At 48.8% G+C, this 22,737-nt stretch overlaps 1 protein-coding gene across 1 annotated transcript in view; it reads left to right on the top strand.

Moving 5' to 3' along the window:
• The first annotated feature begins 577 nt into the window (after positions 1-577).
• Positions 578-22,737, top strand: part of THOC3 (THO complex subunit 3) — a 29,781-nt gene continuing 7,621 nt past the window's right edge. The window contains exons 1-3 of the mRNA XM_075342305.1: positions 578-781; positions 5,706-5,862; positions 13,044-13,248. Coding sequence (XP_075198420.1) covers positions 611-781; positions 5,706-5,862; positions 13,044-13,248 — 533 coding nt within the window. The 5' untranslated portion in view covers positions 578-610. The remainder of the gene's footprint in view (positions 782-5,705; positions 5,863-13,043; positions 13,249-22,737) is intronic.

The following is a 22,737-nucleotide window of genomic DNA, read 5'->3' as shown; positions in this document are numbered from 1 at the left end:
TCTCATATTGCAGCTGGGAGTGTGCACTTTCAGCCCATATTATATATATAATTGTATTTCTGAACATGTTTTTGTAAACAGCTAAAATAACAAAACTTGTGTCACTGTCCAAATATTTCTGGACCTAACTGTATATCATACCCCCACTGACTGTGTATATCATACCCCCACTGACTGTGTATATCATACCCCCACTGTGTATAACATACCTTCTTCACTGCGCACACCCCCATATATAACATACCCCATTCACCGCACACCCCCGCATATAAGAAACCTTCTTCACAGCGTAGACCCCCGTACCATTTACCCCTTCACCGAGCAGCCCCGCCTGTACAACATACCTCCACTGCAGCCTCCCCCGTGTATGATATACCCCCTTCACTGTGCAGCCCCCGCATATACCATACCCCCTTCATCACTCAGCCCCACGTATCACATATCCCCTTCTCACGCAGCTCTCGCTGTGATGCCCACGAAGTCACATCACCAGCAGCCACTGTGATAGCACAACACTGGAGTGCGCCTGCGCACTGATCAGCTCTGCAGGAGACCCCGCCTCTTCCGGTGACATCACCCCTCACAGCGGCACGTCCGTTCTAGGAGCATCATGTCGGCGCTGGCGCTGCAGGAACACTTCAGGACGAACTGCAAGACCCGAGAGTTCTCGGCTCACAGCGCCAAGGTGCACTCGGTGGCCTGGAGCTGCGACGGGAGGCGCCTGGCGTCTGGGTCCTTCGATAAGACGGCCAGTGTGTTCTTACTGGAGAATGACCGGCTGGTGCGTATCACTGCACCTATCACTACTCGGGAGCTGTCTGGTGTGCGCACCTCTCTACACACATCCGCACAGTACACTCACGTGTATTTATTTACACACTGTGCAGTTATATACATACAGAGAAGAGCCCCAGTGCGAGAGCATTAACCCGAGAGCAAATTACCATCCAAAATCACCTGCTTTGGAAGTAGAACCCCCCCCCCCCCTCCCCTTGGGCCCCTGTCACACAGGTTACACCAGTGATATGTCCGCCCCTGTGTATATATACTAACTATTGAACCTGTTCTACACTAGGTGTCAATGATTTAGCATCAGGGTGCCATTTTATTGAAGACTTTGTGCCTGTGAATATCATCTGAAACAAAGTGGTAACTGCTGATATTCACAGAGACAATGTCTTCAATAAAATGGTGTTGGACATTGCAGTAGGTGCACGGCTGACTGACGCCATTTTATGGAAGAATTCAACTATAACGTGACCATAGCACTGCGCACACACCGGCCAAACTGTTCAATCCTGGAAGGACACGTTCAGCATTGTATAGTGAATTAATGAAAACTCTGTATGTATGTATGTATGTGTATATATGTGTGTGTGTGTGTATGTATGTATGTATGTATATATATGTATGTATGTGTATTGGCAGAGCGCAGCGGGGTCGGCGCAGGTGACATCAGTGAATTAGCCGTGAGTGTTTGTATTGGCAGATAACAGAGCTGCACGCACCCTTGTGGATGGGGCAGTGACCTCGACCACCCCCTCACTGCTGTACCTGCTTTAGTAGCTCCTCCACCATCTGCATGGACGTATGTTGTGAATACATTTTCCAGTATCCCTCTTGTAATCAGTGCTGAGGGTGCAGTTGACTTGTGGAATTAGAGCCACACACATGTGGAGTACTGGCAATCGGGTCTCTCAGATTGGGCTATATGGCTGAGTAGTTTTCTCCTGTTACTTGCTGGTGCTCAATGGATATCCTGTGTATTAAGGACATTCTGAAATCAGTCCTGCTCACTACCAGAACTCCTCTCAGATAAGTTGGTCTTGTACTTCTGCTTATTGTTTCCACTCTCTTGTTGTTTTTTTCAGCTTTCATACTAATGCTTGATTCCTATTGTGCTTGTGTGGAGTTCCTGGTGGAATTGGATCATACCCAGCTCCATGATTCTGTAATGTATTGTGTTTTGTCATGCTTGGTATTAATTCAGTCCCTCATCTAGATTAGTGTTTTTGGATCCCAATAACATCAGAGTGCTGATATAGTGGGGGACAGGCCGTTTGGTCTCAGGGTTTTTCCCTTATCAGACGTGCTGGTATTTATTAGGGATTTTACGGCTGCAGACCATACTCCTTCCTATCCTTTCCTATAAAGATGGTTTGGGCCTCACCTTTGCTGAACCTGTTTTTCTAGCATTGTATTGTGTTTTCCTATATCACTGTAGCATTTACATGTGGGGGGCTATCTATATCTTTGGGGATTGCTCCAAGGCAGGTTAGCTTTTTTTATATTTCTTTCTGTAAGAATATTTAGTTCTCCGGCTGTGTCGAGACTACTAGGTCATCGTAGGCTTATCCCACGGCCACTTCTAGTTGTGTGTCAGGATTAGGTCTGCAATCCGTTAAGGTTCCAACCACTCTGGTTACTTTTTGAGTTTCCGCATTTTTGATCCTCCCCGCTCCCTGAATCATAACAGACGTCCTACTCTGAGACAACACTGCCGGCCTCTTCACACACAGCACCGTGCAGCTTCCACAGAGGAAACCCCTGCATCCCGCAACCCCGGCCTGCACCACAGTGTACCGGTCAGCAGTCTTGTGTACAGGCGCAGCCATCTTCAGGTCACATGATGTGCATACGCTGCTAACCTCCGTCACAATGACGTGTGATGTGGGTGGGCAGTTCCTCACCTTTCCCCTTCCTCACCATGACGCTAGTTGTGGGTGGGCGGAAGTGACCAACGGTGCATGGGCACTGCTAAGTTAACGTGAATATAGCACTGCACATGCGTCAGCTCTGGTTCGAACAGCATCACACGTTCAGCGTTATATAGAGAATGTAAAATAATTAAGGGTCCAGTTGTCCATAACAACCAATCAGAGCTCAGCTTTCACTTTGTCTCAGTTTCAATGCTGAAAGCTGCACTCTGTTTGCTATAGGCAACCAGAAGGGTCTTACCAGGAGGCAATAAATCGTCCTTTCGGCCCGTGAAACTGTTGGATCCCGCCTTTGGCCCGTGAAACGGTTGGATCCCGCCTTTGGCCCGTGAAACGGTTGGATCCCGCCTTTGGCCCGTGAAACGGTTGGATGCCGCCTTTGGCCCGTGAAACGGTTGGATGCCGCCTTTGGCCCGTGAAACGGTTGGATGCCGCCTTTGGCCCGTGAAACGGTTGGATGCCGCCTTTGGCCCGTGAAACGGTTGGATGCCGCCTTTGGCCCGTGAAACGGTTGGATGCCGCCTTTGGCCCGTGAAACGGTTGGATGCCGCCTTTGGCCCGTGAAACGGTTGGATGCCGCCTTTGGCCCGTGAAACGGTTGGATGCCGCCTTTGGCCCGTGAAACGGTTGGATGCCGCCTTTGGCCCGTGAAACGGTTGGATGCCGCCTTTGGCCCGTGAAACGGTTGGATCCCGGCTTCGAACAGAAGGATGCGTTCAGCATTATGTAGTTAATTAATACACACAATATATTACAAAAGTGAGTACACCCCTCACATTTATGTAAAAATTTTAAAATACCTTTTCAAGGGACAACACTGAAGATCTAACACTTTGATACAATGTAAAGTAGTCAGTGTGCAGCTTATATAACAGTGTAATTTGGTGTGCTCTCTAAATAACACACAGCCAATAAGGTCTAAACCGCAGACAGCAAAAGTGAGTAAAAGTGAAAATTGCCAAACCGTGCCCAATAAGCCATTTTCTGTCTAAGGTGTCATGTGACTCATTAGTGTTACAACATGTCTGGTGTGAATGGGCAGCAGGTGTCCTAAACTTATCGCTTACACAGTTTCTTACTGGTCACTGGAAGTTTAGCATGGCACCTCATGGTAAAGAAAATTGCGCTTACCTGAAGCTCAGCTGCAGCACGGTGGTCAAGACCATACAGTGGTTTAACAAGAAAGGTTCCACTCAGAACAGGCCTTGCATGGTCAACCAAAGAAGTTAAGTGCACATGCTCAGTGTCATATCCAGAGGTTGTCTTTTTAAAATAGATGTGTAATTCCTGCCAGCATCGCTGCAGAGGTTGCAAGAAGGGGGGGGTCAGCCTGTCCATTCTCAGACCATACACCGCTCACTGCATCAGATTGGTCTGCATAGCTGTCGTCCCAGAAGGAAGCCTCTTCTAAGGATGGTGCACAACAACCTGCAAACAGTATGCTTAAGAAAAACAGACTAAAGCCCCAGTCACATTTAACCACTTACCAGCGATCCCGAAAACGATGTGACCTGATAGGGATCGCTGGTAAGTCGCTGGGAGATCGCTGGTGAGATGTCACACAGTCAGATCTTACCAACAACGCAGTAACGATCAGCGACCTGTATAACGATCTCGGCGGGCGTTGGGACTGTGGGAAGTCGTTGGTAGATGTCAAACACAGCGATGCGTCCTGCACAGCAGGACATCGCCTTTGAAGAAAATGGACCCAATCATTCAGCAATGACTCGCAATCTCACAGTAGCGGCCTGATCACTGGTAGGTGTCACACATAACGAGATCGCTGCTGCGTCATGGAAACGGTGACACAGCAATGATCTCGTGTGTGACGGGGCCTTTAGGATGTGAATTACTAGAACCATCTCCTGTGGTCTGATGAGATTAAGATAAACCTATTTGGTTCGATGGTGTTAAGCTTGTGTGGTAAGGACAAGTGCATATTCCCTACAGTCAAGCATGATGGTGGGATTGTCATGGTTTGGGCTGCCAGTGTTCTGCCGTCTGTGGGGAGCTACAGTTCATTGAGGGAATCACGAATGCCAACATGTACTGTGACATACTGAACCAGAGCATGAGCCCCCTCACTTCGGAAAATGGGCTGCAGGGCAGTATTCCAACAATGACCCCAAGTACAATTCCGAGACTGCCATTGCCTCTCTAAAGAAACTGAGGGTAAAGGTGCTGGACTGGTAAAGCACATCTCCAGACCTAAACCCTGTTGAGCATCTGTGGGCATGAGCACGTGAGCATCCTCAAATGGAAGGTGAAGGAGCTCAAGGTCTGTAACATCCTCCAGCTCCATTATGTTTTATGAAGGAGTAGAAGAGGATTCCAGTAGTTCTGCTGGATTATGTCTCCCCCTAGTGTCTCCCCTACAGAAACACAGAAACACTTGTCAATTTTATATATTTTTTCATCAATAAATATAATTTTCTTTTGGTTGCACAATTTCCTGTAGGTTTACAGTTATAGCAGCCGGTCACTGACTACTTTACATTGTATTAAAGTGTCATATCTTCAGTGCTGTCTAATGAAAGGATATAGTAAAATATTTACAAAAATGTGAGGGGTGTACTAACGTCTGTGATACTGTATACACACACGGACAGTGCAATTTCTTGTATACTTAAGTGGCACAGGGGGTTATCCCTTTGCCCTCCATCATGGGCTGTGTGTGTGTGTGTGGGGGGGTTATCCCTTTGCCCTCCATCGTGTGTGTGTGTGTGTGTGTGTGTGTGTGTGTGGGCGGGGGGGGGGGGTGGTTACCCCTTTTTTCCACTCCAGCACGGAGGGGGAGGGGGTGGGGGTCATCCCTTTTAGTACTGTAATGCACCTGCAGCCACAGTGATCCAGATTACTGTGACAGATCAGAATCACAAACACACATGAGTCCATTAGATTGCCAGATGTGCCCTAAATACAATGGTTACCGTCGGGTTATGGCTGTAATCTGTGAGCTGATTTTTTATTTTCTTTTTTAAATTGTAGATAAAGGAGAGAAATTATCGTGGCCATGGCGACAGCGTTGATCAGCTCTGCTGGCATCCCACAAACCCCGATCTGTTTGTTACTGCATCAGGGGACAAGACTATTCGTATATGGGATGTTAGATCGGAGAGGTGTCTTACAACTGTTACCACAAAAGGTGAGTCTGCACCATCCCCTATGTGTTTGGGGACTGATCAATAGAGTGGAACATTTTTTAATGAAACCCAATTACTAAAATAAATTTTGTCCTCCAATGCATGCACTTGACTAACAAAAAAAATAACTTGTACCTAAAATGTGGACAACCCCTTTAAATTTAAATGATATTGTACATTTCTTTATCGCTCCTAATTGGGAGACCCAGACGATTGGGTGTATAGCTACTGCCTCCGGAGGCCACACAAAGCACTACACTTAAAAGTGTAAGGCCCCTCCCCTTCTGCCTATACACCCCCCGTGGGATCACGGGCTCCTCAGTTTTCATGCTTTGTGCGAAGGAGGTCAGACATCCACGCATAGCTCCACTGTTTAGTCAGCAGCAGCTGCTGACTTTGTCGGATGGAAGAAAAGAGGGCCCATATAGGGCCCCCAGCATGCTCCCTTCTCACCCCACTTTTGTCGGCGGTGTTTGTTAAGGTTGAGGTACCCATTGCGGGTACGGAGGCTGGAGCCCACATGCTGCATCCTTCCCCATCCCCCTTAGGGCTCTGGGTGAAGTGGGATTTTACCGGTCTCCAGGCACTGAGACCGTGCTCCATCCACAGCCCCTGAAAGGATCTGCTGCATATGGAGCTGAGTATCGTCAGGGACAGGACCCTGCTTCATCAAGGTACTCTGTGTCCCCACACAGACGCAGACACACTGCAGCATTGCTGGGTGTGTTAGTGCGCCGGGGACAACAGCGCGCACGCTTGTGCCACTGCTCACTACAGCTCTGCTGAAGGAGTATATGTATTTGGAACTGCCGCGCCGGCCGCTGCTGTCAGTTTGCTGCGGCGCGGCTGGGACTTGTGGTGCGCCGGGGACTTCCGCGCTGGCCGTGCATGTATGACGGCCGCGCTTATTACTCGAGTCCCCGGCTTTTGCGGCCTAGTTTCGTTTCGTTCCCGCCCCCAGGCCTGCCAGTCAGGGGAAGGGCGGGACGCTGTGCAGAATGTCAGCACAGAGGGCTGGAGTCTACTTTACATACTCCAGCCCTCACACTGGGCACAGTGGGACACCAGTTTCCCGCACTTTGTCTGAGGCACGCCCACGGTCCGCCCCTCTTCACAGAACGCCGGCAGATATTCCTGTGTGCAGTCTGAGCTGGAGAGGGGAGACAAGTTTTGGGAGACCCAGACACGGGATTCTGGCGACCACACACCCGCGTTTGAGCGGGCGGTAAGCGGCGCCTCTGGTGCTGAACCCACTAGTGCCGAAGTGTACATTTGTATTTTTATGCTTGTAAGCTATACAATTGCACTGTACGGTCGCTGGTGCTTCCTGGCTATATACCCTCCTAGATTGCTCAGAGGAGACAACAGCATGTCATCCGCAAAAAGCAAGGGTGCCAAGGCACAGGCTTTCTATGCTGCTTGTACCGCATGTGAGGCTTCTTTACCGGCAGGTTCCACTGACCCCCACTGTGTGCAGTGCTCGGCCCCTGTGGCAACTGCTCGGCCGGGGCCTCTGCTAGAGGTGACCCAGGGAGAACCACCTGTGAATACTGTCCAGGTGACGGGGACAGAGTTTGCAGCTTTCGCTGATAGATTGTCTGTGACTATGACTAGAATTCTAGAAACGTTGCAGTCTAGACCAGTAACTCAGACCATGGGCACTGTGGAATCATTGCTCCCTGGTCCCCCTCTGTTGGAACAGCCCCGGGCTCCGGGAGTGTCCCATGCATCCCAGTGGGACGGTTCGGACATGGACGACAGTCCCAGACAGCCTAAGCGAGCTCGCTATGAGCGGCCCTCGACTTCATCACACTGGTCAGGGTCCCAGCAGGAAGGCTCTCTGTGTGATGAGGCGGAGGTAGCTGATCAGGATTCTGATCCTGAGACTGCTCTCAACTTGGATACGCCTGATGGGGACGCCATAGTGAATGATCTTATAGCGTCCATCAATAGAATGCTGGATATTTCTCCCCCAGCTCCTCCGGTGGAGGAATCAGCTTCACAGCAGGAGAAATTCCATTTCAGATATCCCAAGCGTAAATTGAGTTCTTTTCTGGACCACTCTGACTTTAGAGAGTCAGTCCAGAAACATCACGCTTATCCAGATAAACGTTTCTCCAAACGGCTTAAGGACACACGTTATCCCTTTCCTCCTGACGTGGTCAAAGGCTGGACCCAGTGTCCCAAGGTGGATCCCCCTATCTCCAGGCTTGCGGCTAGATCCATAGTTGCAGTGGAGGATGGGGCTGCACTTAAAGATGCCACTGACAGACAGATGGAGCTCTGGTTGAAATCCATCTATGAAGCTATCGGCGCGTCGTTTGCTCCAGCATTCGCTGCCGTATGGGCACTCCAAGCTATTTCAGCTGGTCTTACACAGGTTGACACTGTCACACGGGCATCTGTGCCGCAGGTGGCATCCTTAACCTCTCAAATGTCTGCATTTGCGTCTTACGCGATTAATGCGGTTCTGGACTCTACGAGCCGTACGGCAGTGGCGTCCGCCAACTCTGTGGTTTTACGCAGAGCCTTGTGGTTAAGGGAATGGAAGGCAGATTCTGCTTCCAAAAAGTGCTTAACCAGTTTGCCATTCTCTGGTGACCGACTGTTTGGTGAGCGGTTGGATGAGATCATTAAACAGTCCAAGGGTAAGGATTCATCCTTACCTCAGCCCAGACAAACCAAACCCCAGCAGAGGAGGGGACAGTCGGGGTTTTCGGTCCTTTCGAGGCTCGGGCAGGTCCCGATTCTCCTCGTCCAAAAGGACTCAAAAGGATCAGAGGAACTCAGATTCTTGGCGGGCTCAGTCACGCCCAAAAAAGACAGCCGGAAGACCCGCTACCAAGGCGGCTTCCTCATGACGTTCGGCCTCCTCTCTCCGCATCCTCGGTCGGTGGCAGGCTCTCCCGCTTTGGCGACATTTGGCTGCCACAGGTCCAAGACCGTTGGGTGAGAGACATTCTGTCCCACGGGTACAGGATAGAGTTCAGTTCTCGTCCTCCAACTCGATTCTTCAGAACGTCTCCGCCTCCCGACCGAGCCGATGCTCTTCTGCAGGCGGTGTGCACTCTAAAGGCAGAAGGTGTGGTGATCCCTGTTCCTCTTCAGGAGCAAGGTCACGGTTTTTACTCCAATTTGTTTGTGGTGCCAAAAAAGGACGGATCCTTCCGTCCCGTTCTGGACCTAAAACTTCTCAACAAGTACGTAAAAACCAGACGGTTCCGGATGGAATCCCTCCGTTCCGTCATCGCCTCAATGTCTCAAGGAGATTTCCTAGCATCAATAGACATCAAGGATGCTTATCTCCACGTGCCGATTGCTCCAGAGCATCAGCGTTTTCTACGGTTCGTTATAGGAGACGAACACCTTCAGTTCGTAGCTCTGCCTTTCGGTCTGGCGACAGCCCCACGGGCTTTCACCAAGGTCATGGCAGCAGTAGTAGCAGTCCTGCACTCTCAGGGACACTCTGTGATCCCTTACTTAGACGATCTGCTTGTCAAGGCTCCCTCTCAAGAGGCATGCCAACACAGCCTGGACGTTGCACTGGAGACTCTCCAGAGTTTCGGGTGGGTCATCAACTTTTCCAAGTCAAATCTGACCCCGACCCAATCGCTGACATATCTTGGCATGGAGTTTCATACTCTCAGCGATAGTGAAGCTTCCGCTGGACAAACAGCGTTCACTACAGACAGGGGTGCGATCCCTCCTTCAAGACCAGTCACACCCCTTGAGACGCCTCATGCACTTCCTAGGGAAGATGGTAGCAGCAATGGAGGCAGTCCCTTTCGCGCAGTTTCATCTGCGTCCACTACAGTGGGACATTCTACGCCAATGGGACGGGAAGTCGACGTCCCTCGACAGGAACGTCTCCCTTTCTCAGGCGGCAAAGGAATCTCTTCAGTGGTGGCTTCTTCCCACCTCATTGTCAAAGGGAAAGTCCTTCCTACCCCCATCCTGGGCGGTGGTCACGACGGACGCGAGTCTGTCAGGGTGGGGAGCGGTTTTTCTCCACCACAGGGCTTAGGGTACGTGGACTCAGCAAGAGTCCACCCTTCAGATCAATGTTCTGGAAATCAGAGCAGTGTATCTTGCCCTACAAGCCTTCCAGCAGTGGCTGGAAGGGAAGCAGATCCGAATTCAGTCGGACAACTCCACAGCGGTGGCATACATCAACCACCAAGGAGGAACACGCAGTCGGCAAGCCTTCCAGGAAGTCCGGCGAATTCTGACGTGGGTGGAAGACACGGCATCCACCATATCAGCAGTTCACATCCCAGGCGTGGACAACTGGGAAGCAGATTTTCTCAGTCGCCAGGGTATGGACGCAGGGGAATGGTCTCTTCACCCGGACGTGTTTCAAGAGATCTGTCGCCGCTGGGGGACGCCGGACGTCGACCTAATGGCGTCCCGACACAACAACAAGGTCCCAGTCTTCATGGCGCGGTCTCACGATCACCGAGCTCTGGCGGCAGACGCCTTAGTTCAAAATTGGTCGCAGTTCCGGCTCCCTTATGTGTTCCCACCTCTGGCACTGTTGCCCAGAGTGCTGCGCAAGATCAGGTCCGACTGCCGCCGCGCCATCCTCGTCGCTCCAGACTGGCCGAGGAGGTCGTGGTACCCGGATCTGTGGCATCTCACGGTAGGCCAACCGTGGGCGCTACCAGACCGACCAGACTTGCTGTCTCAAGGGCCGTTTTTCCATCGGAATTCTGCTGCCCTGAACCTGACTGTGTGGCCATTGAGTCCTGGATCCTAGCGTATTCAGGATTATCTCAAGACGTCATTGCCACCATGAGACAAGCTAGAAAACCAACCTCCGCCAAGATCTACCACAGGACGTGGAAGATATTCTTATCTTGGTGTTCTGCTCAGGGAGTTTCTCCCTGGCCATTTGCATTGCCTACTTTTCTTTCCTTTCTACAATCCGGTTTGGAAAAAGGTTTGTCGCTCAGCTCCCTTAAAGGCCAAGTCTCAGCGCTATCTGTATTTTTCAGAAGCGACTAGCACGGCTTCCTCAGGTACGCACGTTCCTGCAAGGGGTTTGTCATATCATCCCTCCTTACAAGCGGCCGTTAGAGCCCTGGGATCTGAACAGGGTTCTAGTTGCTCTCCAGAAGCCGCCTTTCGAGCCTATGAGGGATGTTTCACTTTCTCGACTTTCACAGAAAGTGACTTTTCTAGTAGCGGTCACCTCGCTTCGGAGAGTGTCCGAGCTAGCAGCGCTCTCATGCAAATCTCCCTTCCTGGTGATTCACCAGGACAAGGTGGTTCTGCGCCCGATTCCGGAGTTTCTCCCTAAGGTGGTATCCCCCTTTCATCTCAATCAGGATATCTCCTTACCCTCTTTGTGTCCTCATCCAGTTCATCAATGTGAGAAGGATTTGCATTTGTTGGATCTGGTGAGAGCACTCAGAATCTACATTTCCCGCACGGCGCCCCTGCGCCGCTCGGATGCACTCTTTGTCCTTGTCGCTGGTCAGCGTAAAGGGTTGCAAGCTTCCAAATCCACCTTGGCTCGATGGATCAAGGAACCAATTCTTGAGGCCTACCGTTCTGCTGGGCTTCCGGTTCCCTCAGGGCTGAAAGCCCATTCTACCAGAGCCGTGGGTGCGTCCTGGGCATTACGGCACCAGGCTACGGCTCAGCAGGTGTGCCAGGCGGCTACCTGGTCGAGTCTGCACACTTTCACCAAGCATTATCAGGTGCATACCTACGCTTCGGCGGACGCCAGCCTAGGTAGACAAGTCCTTCAGGCGGCGGTTGCCCACCTGTAGGAAGGGACTGTTTTTACGGTCCTGTCACGAGGTGTTATTTTACCCACCCAGGGACTGCTTTTGGACGTCCCAATCGTCTGGGTCTCCCAATTAGGAGCGATAAAGAAGAAGGGAATTTTGTTACTTACCGTAAATTCCTTTTCTTCTAGCTCCAATTGGGAGACCCAGCACCCGCCCTGTTGTCTTAGGGGTTTTTGTTTTTCCGGGTACACATGTTGTTCATGTTAAATGGTTCAGTTCTCCGATGTTCTTCGGATTGAATTTGTTTTTAAACCAGTTATTGGCTTTCCTCCTTCTTGCTTTTGCACTAAAACTGAGGAGCCCGTGATCCCACGGGGGGTGTATAGGCAGAAGGGGAGGGGCCTTACACTTTTAAGTGTAGTGCTTTGTGTGGCCTCCGGAGGCAGTAGCTATACACCCAATCGTCTGGGTCTCCCAATTGGAGCTAGAAGAAAAGGAATTTACGGTAAGTAACAAAATTCCCTTCTTTTAACAGAGCAGCAAAGAGACTACAGGAGCAGAATAACAGGACAGGTTGGGTCCTTTTATTTTTTTTTTTTTTTTTTTCTTTTAAATTTTCCTCTTAACAATTCCTTTCCCCCCCCCCCCAAAAAATCTTATCTACACAGTATGAGAGTATAGATGACTTCACCGTCTGACCACTGTATTTTATAACCTAAAAACATTGCAATAAAGCTCCAAAATGCACCCAAAGCTCTGGGTATGAACCCAGCCATAACACAATCGTACGTAGAGGGGTCGTCCACTACTGGGAAAAAACCCCTTATCATTCCCTTTGTTTGTTCCTGTAAAATAAATAAGCCTATTCTCTCCTCCGGTGCGGCCGCAGTTCCAGCGATGTCTAAACTTGCGTTCCCTTTCAAGCTCCCTCTTGTTTTGCAATATTTATGGACTTCTCTAAGCCTAACTTTAAGCGGCAGAGATGTAAGATATAACAGAAATTAAAGGGGGTTTCCTTTTAAACACATTCAGAACCTATTGACAGAAGTGTTTTCCATTTTATGATGATAGGTGTCCAATCCACGACGACTATAACGAAAGCCCTGTGTTCTTCATTCCGCTTGACTGTGGTTGGGTTTTTGCGGTCGAGCATATTTTCTGCTATTTATCTTCATGCACTTTAGAGGTTGTATCAAGTTTAGAGGGTCTTTATTTTTTTTGTGTTTACAAACTTGGTACACATTTGGTACGACTCATCTGTACTAGTGATGAATGGAGCCCACCGGAATCTTACATTTATCAGCTATAATTGGGCCCTTACTAGTCCCATGCATTTATTGATCATTGTGGGAGCACAGGCTCCTGAACTGGTTGTGTGTGCTGTGCAGTAATCCTGCGTGCCAAGGCCTGTTTTACTACACTTATACCTTCTATTTTTATTGAAATAGGTGAAAATATAAATATCTGCTGGAGCCCGGATGGTCAGACCATTGCAGTAGGAAATAAGGACGATGTTGTCACCTTTATAGATGTAAAAACCCATCGCCCCAAAGCAGAGGAACAGTTCAAGTTTGAAGTCAATGAAATCTCCTGGAACAATGATAACAATATGTTCTTCCTCACAAACGGGAATGGTTGTATCAATATCCTGAGGTACAGTGTCTATCGTTCAGCTCATATGTGGCTGATGTAGGAATTCATGTCCTAAGCTTAATTAATACACATAACATTCTCTTAAAGGGAACATGGCAGTATTTCATCCCCCCCACACCCCCCATAACACGAATCAAACACATGTACAATGTAGCTGTTGAATATACAAGTTAATTCATTCCTAAAGAGGTATTCCCATTTCCAAGATCCTATCCCAATATGTAGTAGGTGCAATCATATTAGCAAACCCCTCCAATTGGTAATGTAGTATAGTTCTCCTGATTAGCTATGTCTCTTACGTTACATGCAGGGCATTACAGTACATTAGGTATCCATGGTTTCGACCATGCATATAGTGACAGGGTGCTAGTGGTCGTAACCTTGGATACCTGAGCTACTGTAATGCCCTGCATATAAGGTTAGAGACATAGCTAATCAGGAGAACTATACTACATTTCCAATTGGAGGGGTTTGCTAATATGATTGCACCTACTACATATTGGGATAGGATCTTGGAAATGGGAATACCTCTTTAGGAATGAATTAACTTGTACAAGGTATTTGCAATTATTATTAATAATAATAATAATAATAATAATATTTTTCCTACTATATAACTATATATTGGGATAGATTCATGGAGATGGGAATACCCCTTTAAATATTCCCACAATGTCCTCACCCCTCCCCCCCCCCCCCCCCCACCCAGAGAATTTAGTGCAATGGGTTGTGATAATGCATCCTCCCCTTCCCGCACTGCATTCTTTAGCGGCCCCTCTTTCACTAGTTGATGGTACTGCCCCTCCAGCCTCATTGCCATATTGCTTCAAATCGCTATTTAGTGACTTTTTGATGTAGCAGATTTTCTAAACCAATTAAATTTCTTTACCTTTTTATATTATTATTTTTTTTTTTTTTTTTTAATCTAGTTGGATGCTTTCCGTTTTCTTTTTGGTAGATTGTGTTTTTAAATAGCTGCTTTGTTTTTGCTACTTTCTGTTTAACTTTGACAAAGCTTTGATGTGCGGATTACATGTGTTTTTAGTGCATTTCCACAGCAGAAACAACTTCAAAACACGTGCATTTTTACCGGCTGATTTTCTGCATCTAATGCAATTATATAGGAAAAATCTGCACATAAACGTAACGAATCTGAGATCTAAATTTGCATGTTGTGGATTTAGAACACACTGCAGGTCAGTTTACGCAGTGTTTGTAAAAATCTCATGGCTACTGGTTTTTTTTTTTTGTTTTTTTTTTTTTACAATTCTTTTTAAACTCATTCCCTTTGCTGTAATAGGCTGCTTCTTTTGTGCAGTGAAATTACACAACCTCAATAACTCATGGGAACTTAACCTTAGCAACAACATTGTACGGTTATAAGATCATTTGCACATGTTGAGTATTTGAGGTTTTGTTTTTGTTTACATCAGTATTTATAAGCTAAAACCAGGAGTGGGTAAAAAATGCAAAAGTGGTGCCTCTTCTTTTTTTTTTTTATATACTTTACCTCTTATTGGAGATCCAGCTGCGCCTGTTAACCCCTTCAATTCTGCTGTTAAACATCGACAGCGGAATTTAAAGTGCCGTGGCAGGGATTGCGCTGTTACCCATTGCCATCCGAGGCCCGTAATGCGATCACGGGGCACCATGGTGTTGTCATAGTAGCAAGGAGTCAGCTGATAACCACTGATGGTACCATGACTCACTTCCTGTGATAGCTGACAGCGCGTCGGCGCTCATAGATCAGCATTTCTGCTGATCAGAGCGATGCTGCTATGATCAGCAGAAATGCACAGATCTCCAGACTCTGCAGTGATAAAGTCCGCTAGGGGGACTAGTAAAATAAATAAATGGAAAAAAAATGTGAACTCCCCCTTTTGCCCCAAATAAAAGTGGAAAAAAAAAATTACACACATTTGGTATTGCCACTTTCAGAAATGCCCTATCTACCAAAATATAAAATCAGGTAATCTGATCGTAAATGGCGTGGTGAGAAAAGAATTTCAAGCATCAACATTCCATTTTTTGATCTTGGTATCTTTTCTTTAAAATGTAATAACAGGTGACCAAAACATCGCATCTACATAAAAATGATATAATTAAAAACGACTGCTCAGGATACAAAAAATAAGCTCTCATTGAGCTCCTGATCTCAAAAATATGAACGCTACGGGTCTCGGAAAATGGCGACAAAAGCGCTATTCTTTTATTGGTGTTTGGACAAACTTTTGAATTGTTTTCACTATTTAGATAAAAGTATACATGTTTGGTATCTATGAACTCGTACCGACTTGAGGTATCATATGGTCACGTCAGTTTTACCATATATTGAAGAGTAAATAAAAGACCCAAAAAAACAATTGTGTGTGAGCCAAATATCATTCTACTGTGCTCCGATTCTCTAACATGCGAGAATCTGAGCACAGGTGAGGGGAAGGAGAGATTAATATCTCCATCTTCTTCATTACCTATCTCTGCATGTATCGGACTGCACTCAGAGGGTATCTGAGAGTAGTCTGATACATCACACATGCCCATAGGCTTGTATGGGTGCGTATGAGCCAAGATACGCTGCCAATCGCAGCATGCTGGGATTTCTCTCTCTCGTGCCGCTGCAACATGAGAGAAAAAAAAAATCACAGATCTGCGCTCCCTCATTGAATAGCATTGCCCTCATCCGATTCATCAGCTCGTGTGACCCTGACCTAAGGCTATGCTCTCACAGTGAGCTTTTTGTGAATGTTTGATGCTACGTGGTTTGTGCTGCTTCAAAAAACACAGCATCCTTTCAGTTCAAGCAAAATTGATGGGATTTATATAAATCTCATACCAACAGTGTTTTTTTACGCTGCAAGAACTAACCTACGTTTTGTTTTTCATATTTGCAGCAGGTCACTCTGTTGGGGGTGCACTGCGTTTTCTGTGCCGATTTCCACATAGACTTGCATTAGATCCGGAAAATCCGCAGGTAAAAAATGCACTTCTGGTTTTAGTGCCTTTCTGCAGCAGAAGCACATCAAAAACACATGTAATCCGCACCTAAGTATGTCAAAACCAAATACCAGGAAGTTTAAAAAACAAAGCAACCTTATTTAACGCATGACACACCGAGCAGAGACCAAAAAACACAATGGCAAAAATTCGATAAAAACACATGAAAACGGTATTAATAGGTGCAGAAATGGTGTAACATCAAAAGCTCATCATGGGAAGAAAGCCTTAATATGGTTGCTGCGTCTGCGTTATGATCTGGTTTCATTTTTTTTCCATAAAGGGAAATTGCAACCCAGTACCCCTGACCTGTCACATGATACAAATCAAATGTGTACATCATTGACTAATAGGGTCTTATTGATGTAAGTGTGAAAACCTCCTTAGCGATCTGATAAAGGAAAGCTATGTACTTCAAAAAAGAAAACTACGTCCGGATTCTCACATTTGCGCCTCACAGTTGGAGTACTGATCAAGATGTGTATACTGGCTGTGGGTCTCCTGACTCAAGCTAGACACTTCATATGTCTATGAGGCTCTTGCTCTCAGTTCGGGAGACATGCGTCATGGTCCGTATATCACGGACTGTGTCTCAGATGTATGAATGTGGCCCAAGGCTGTAGCCAGGTTCAACATTTTTGCAACTTTCTAAATAGACTATTAAAGATGGGCTCCCATTTGTTGCAGTCAAGGGTCTTGGTTCTTTACCTGGGCAAGAATGTTACAAATTAGTTACATCTCCTGGTTCTGATGGTTCTCTTTACTCTGCTGTCATCTTCACGGTGCAGTGGGGAGGGGGTTGTGTACTGATCTCCACAGTGTGGAGAGGGGTGACGAAATCTTCAGTTTCAGGGAGGGCAGAGAGAAAATTCTGTAGGTAAATTAGAAAGCACATGAGAATGAAATTCCGTATCTTTCGGATTATAAGACGCACTTTTCCTCCAAAAAATTGGGAGGAAAATGAGGGGTGCGTCTTAAAATCCAAATATAGCTTACCGGGGGGACTGTATGTGCTTTGACCGGGTGTGTTCGGGTGGCCGGGTGCCTGTTGCTGCGTGCGGGCAGCTGGGTGCCTGTTGGTGCCGCCTGCCTCTATGTCCTGGAAGCTGGCTGCCACTCTGTGCGTGCGGGTGGCTGTGCGGCAGGTGTCCCAGTGTGTCCGCGGTCCAAGTTTCAAATGATGGCGTTGGGAGTCAGCACGTGCGCAGATAGAGCCCTTGGATGAGAGCTCCATCTGCGCATGCGCCGCTCCAGGCGCTATCATTTGGACCGCGGACACACTGGGACACTCACCACACCAGCCTGCTTCACTACTGACCTGCCGCCGCCGCTGACCTGCCGCCGCTGACCTTCCGACGCCAGCACAACGTCTGCCTACCTCTGGTAAGACGACGCCGGAGTATAAGACGGACCCCATTTTTATTTATTTTTTTTTATCTCTAAATTTGGGGTGCGTTTTATAATCTGGTGCATCTTATAAAACGGAAAATATGGATTGAAGCTTTGTCGATGCATGTGAGCTGGAAGCCCCCTGGATACACAGACCTCACATCCAGCATATATTACTGGGAGGGCGACCCTCACGACAAAAAACCTGATATTTGGATCAGGCTGCAACTATCAGGAGATCTGTGAGTCAATATTATAGATTGAAACTTACTGCAATTTTATTAACTAAAGGTAATCCCTAACATTATATATGGAAAGTGTCCAGGGTCTCTAAGGCCTCAATACTGGGTTAAGAAAATGATCATTGAGGCTTATGTCTTTGTTATCTTTGCCATTGGCTCCGAAAATGTACACTAGTCTGTCCTTCTAGGCTTGTATAATGGGTGTTTTTAGGACTTTTGATCGATAACTTCCGTATGATTTGTGCCTTATGATGTTGATCTGCCTTCATTCCCCCTCTTTCCCCCATCCCCATAATGGTGCTGTTCATCTGTCACCTCACTGACCGCTTCCACAGCAGCAAGCTTCATATGCATATGTTTCTGCAATATACAGCTCTGGCAAAAATTAAGAGATCACTGCAACATTTTCAGTTTTTCTTTTATAGGTATATTTTTGAGTAAACTGTAAATTGTTCTTTTATTCTATAAACTACAGACAACATTTCTCTGAATTTCCACGCAATAAATTTTGTAAAAATCATGGTTATTCAACAAAATATTGATTTTTGAACTCTTCGTGAGTTAAAACATTAGTATTGTTGTTTGTGAATGATTCTGATCTTGATTTCTTTGCCTTATTTGAGGTGTGAAAGCAATGTGCATTTTTTCTTCATCGTTCCTTATGGGAGACCCAAACCATGGGTGTATAGCTTCTGCCTCCGGAGGACACACAAAGTACTACACTCAAACGTGTAGCTCCTCCCTCCGGGCTATATACACCCCCTGGATGACAATCTAACCAGTTCAATGCTTTGTGTTTCAGGAGGTCACACACACACATGCATTCTCTGATTTTTTCATTTTTATTTTTTGATTTTAAAGATTTGGAAGAAAAGCGGGTCCAGTCTGGACTCCCGGCATGTCCCTTCTCACCCCACTGTGTCGGCGGTGCTGTTAAGGTTGACTTTACAAGGCTGGAGCCTTCACATGCCGCGCTCCTTCACATCCTCTGAGAGGCTCTGGGTTGAAGTGGGAGCCATCACGGTCCTCTTTGCTTGCAGAAGACCGGTCTCCATCCGCAGCCCTGTCTGGTTCCTGCTGGAAGGAGCGTTTAACCCCCCTCAGGGACTGGCCCTGCGTCTCAAAAGCTAAGTATTGAGACGTTTTTCAGGGGTCCCGGGTACTTTTATTAGGGGGAAAGTATGTTTTTTATGTTTACTGTAGATTCCGGCCAGTTCTGGGGGTTTCCCCTGAGAACCGCGCCGAAGGTGCCTGCTCGTCGGCCGCATGTTAAGATCTAGGCCCCGGCTTCTGTTTGGGCCTAGTTTCGGTTTCATCTTCCTCTGCATGTCATTCATGCAGGGGAATAGAGTGGCGCCGCCCACCGGCCATCCAGCAAAGGGGAGGACACTCCTCTCTGAGGAGATGTTTCCCTCCCCTGCATCTCTCCTTAGCCCTCCGGTTTCCCGCTCTTGGGCTAATCTCCGCCCCCCCTCCTCCTCCCAGCGCCATTTTCTCAGCGTTTATCACACTGATCGGCGCTGGCTGCTGAATCTGCTGCTTTCTTGGAAGGCTGACGCTTTACTGGGGGTCCGAGCTGTGGAATCCGGAGGGCACACAGAGAGCGGTCGGGTAAGCCACAACCTCTGGTTGTGGGCTTTATTATACACTCTCAGGACATTCTATACGAGTGTATTCTTACTGCAGAGCTTCCACCTCAGCAGCATGTCTGTCACCCGGAGCAAGGCTGCAAACATGTACGCTATATGCACTGCATGTAAGCGCATTCTGCCAGAGCCAAGCACATACCCACATTGTGATGCCTGTGCTAACATGGTTGTGTCTCAGCCTGGAGCCTCCTCAGGGGTCCCTCCGGCTGCTCCGGCCCCGGTGGCTGAACACCCGGCTTGGGTAGCATCCTTTTCCCAAGCTATTTCCCAGTCTTTTGCCGACTCCATGGGGCAGCTGTCCCGGACACTGCTGACCATGCATCAGCCCTCTTCTCAGGGTGCCTCTGCTGTTCCGAGTTCTGCAGAGCTCTCAGAGCATGTTCTAGGACCCCGTCCCCCTAAACGGAGACGCAGGGACCCTTCTCCTTCCTCGTCCCACGGCTCTGATTCACGAGCCGAGGTGCAGGGCGAGGAGGATTAGTTTACTGTGGGCTCAGACGCTGCCTCTATGTACCCCATTGACGTGTCTGAGGGTGATGCGGATGTTAGTGACTTGATTGCATCCATTAACTCCGTACTGAACCTCAATCCACCAGAGTCAGAGGAACAAGCCTCTCTGGTAGAGATACACCAGTTTACCTCACCTAAGAGAGCTAAGAGTGTGTTTTTTAACCACTCCAGTTTTCGGACCACTGTTACCAAGCCCAGGGCCTGTCCTGACAAACGTTTTCCGAAGCGTACTTCTGATGACCGTTTTCCTTTTCCACCAGAGGTGGTTAAGGAATGGGCCCAGTCTCCAAAGGTAGACCCTCCAGTGTCCAGAATCTCAGCCCGCACAGTCGTAGCTGTGGCTGATGGCACTTCTCTTAAGGATCCCACTGACCGCCAGGTTGACCTTCTGGCCAAGTCTGTATATGAGGCGACAGGAGGCTCGTTCTCCCCGTCTTTTGCGGCAGTGTGGGCTCTTAAGGCAGTCTCTGCCTCTCTGGCAGAGATACATTCCCTCACCAGGGACTCTATGCCTGAGATGGATGCCTTAACTTTTCAAGCTTCGGCTTTTTCATCCTACGCCATGTCTGCCATCCTGGAGGCTTCTCACCGCACGGCGGTGGCCTCCGCTAACTCCCTCGCGATCCGCAGGATCTTGTGGCTTCGAGAGTGGAAAGCAGACGCTTCCTCTAAGAAGTACCTTGCGGGTCTTCCTTTTGCTGGATCCCGGCTGTTTGGTGAACAACTGGATGAAATAATTAAGGAAGCTACTGGCGGGAAGAGTACTTCCTTGCCACAAACTAAAACCAGAAAACCTGTCCAGGGCAGGAACCAATCGAGGTTTCGTTCCTTTCGTTCCTCTAACTGGTCATCCTCTAAGCCCTCGACCTCGTCCACTACCGCAGCCAAGGATCGTAAACCCAACTGGCGCGCGAAGCCGCGTCCTCAAAAGACCGGAGGAGCCGCTGCCACTAAGGCAGCCTCCTCTTGACTATCTGGCTGCGCCAGCAACGTCCTTGGTCGGTGGCAGGCTCTCCCACTTTGGCGACGTGTGGTTTCAACACGTCTCCGATCAGTGGGTGCGAGATATCATCTCCCACAGCTACAGGATAGAATTTTCTTCCAGCCCGCCAAACAGATTTTTTCTGTCCACCCCCCCCTGCTCCAAAGCCGCCGCCTTTTCTCAGGCCGTGGCATCCCTGCAGGCCAACGGTGTAATTGTTCCGGTTCCCGCCCGGGAACGGTTCAGCGGTTTCTACTCAAACCTCTTTCTAGTCCCCAAGGAGGACGGTTCCTTCCGGCCCATCCTGGATCTCAAGCTTCTCAACAAGCATGTTCAGGTGCGGCACTTTCGCATGGAATCTCTGAGATCGGTCATTGCCTCAATGACCCGAGGATATTTTCTGGCATCCATCGACATCAGAGATGCCTATCTGCATGTGCCTATTGCGGTTTCACACCAGCGTTGGCTACGCTTTGCAATCGGAGAGGAACATTTCCAATTCGTGGCTCTCCCCTTCGGCTTAGCCACGGCCCCTCGAGTATTCACCAAGGTCATGGCAGCAGTGGTTGCGGTTCTGCACCTCCAGGGGTTGGCAGTGATTCCTTACCTGGACGACCTTCTAGTCAAGGCCTCATCCAGTGCAGACTGCCAGCGGAGTGTCTCACTCACTCTCGCCACGCTCGTTCAGTTCAGGTGGCTGGTCAACCTGCCCAAGTCCACTCTGACCCCGACCCAGGTGCTTCTTTACCTAGGGATGCAATTCGAGACTCTGCCGGCACTTGTCAAGTTGCCCTTAGTCAAACAGCAGTCCCTTCGTCTGGCGGTGCGCTCTCTGCTGAGGCACCGCCGTCATTCCATCAGACACCTCATGCAGGTGCTAGGTCAGATGGTGGCATCAATGGAAGCGGTTCCCTTTGCCCAGTTCCATCTGCGTCCCCTGCAGCTGGACATTCTCCGCTGTTGGGACAAGCGGATCTCTTCCTTGCACAGGTTGGTGGCTCTGTCGTCACTGACCAGGAGCTCCCTTCAGTGGTGGCTTCGGCCCCTCTCTCTGTCTCAGGGACGCTCCTTCCTGACTCCGTCCTGGGTGATCCTCACCACGGATGCCAGCCTCTCCGGTTGGGGAGCAGTATTTCTCCATCACCGAGCACAGGGCACTTGGACTCCGTCCGAATCAGCCCTCTCGATCAATGTGCTGGAGATCAGAGCTGTGTTTCTAGCTCTCCTAGCCTTTCACCACCTGTTGACGGGCAGGCACATTCGAGTTCAGTCGGACAACGCGACAGCGGTTGCCTACATCAATCACCAGGGCGGGACTCACAGCCGTCTGGCGATGTTGGAGGTTCAACGAATCCTCCAGTGGACGGAGGACTCCAAGTCCACCATATCTGCAGTCCACATCCCAGGCGTGGAAAACTGGGAGGCCGATTATCTCAGCCGTCAAACCGTGGACAGCGGCGAGTGGGCCCTGCATCCGTCAGTGTTCAGATCAATCTGCCGCAAGTGGGGCACTCCGGAAGTGGATCTAATGGCATCCCGGCACAACAACAAGGTTCCGGTTTACATGGCTCGCTCCCACGATCCTCAGGCCTTCGCAGCGGACGCACTGGTTCAAGATTGGTCTGTTCCGTCTGGCCTATGTGTTTCCCCCTCTAGCTCTCTTGCCCAGGGTTCTGCGCAAGATCGGAATGGAGGGCCGTCGAGTCATAATCATTGCTCCGGA

This window comes from Anomaloglossus baeobatrachus, chromosome 4 (genome assembly GCF_048569485.1).
Source record: "Anomaloglossus baeobatrachus isolate aAnoBae1 chromosome 4, aAnoBae1.hap1, whole genome shotgun sequence".
In the NCBI taxonomy this organism is placed as follows: domain Eukaryota; kingdom Metazoa; phylum Chordata; class Amphibia; order Anura; family Aromobatidae; genus Anomaloglossus; species Anomaloglossus baeobatrachus.
Note: the sequence above shows the minus strand (reverse complement) of the source record. Positions and strands in the feature narration are given on the sequence as shown.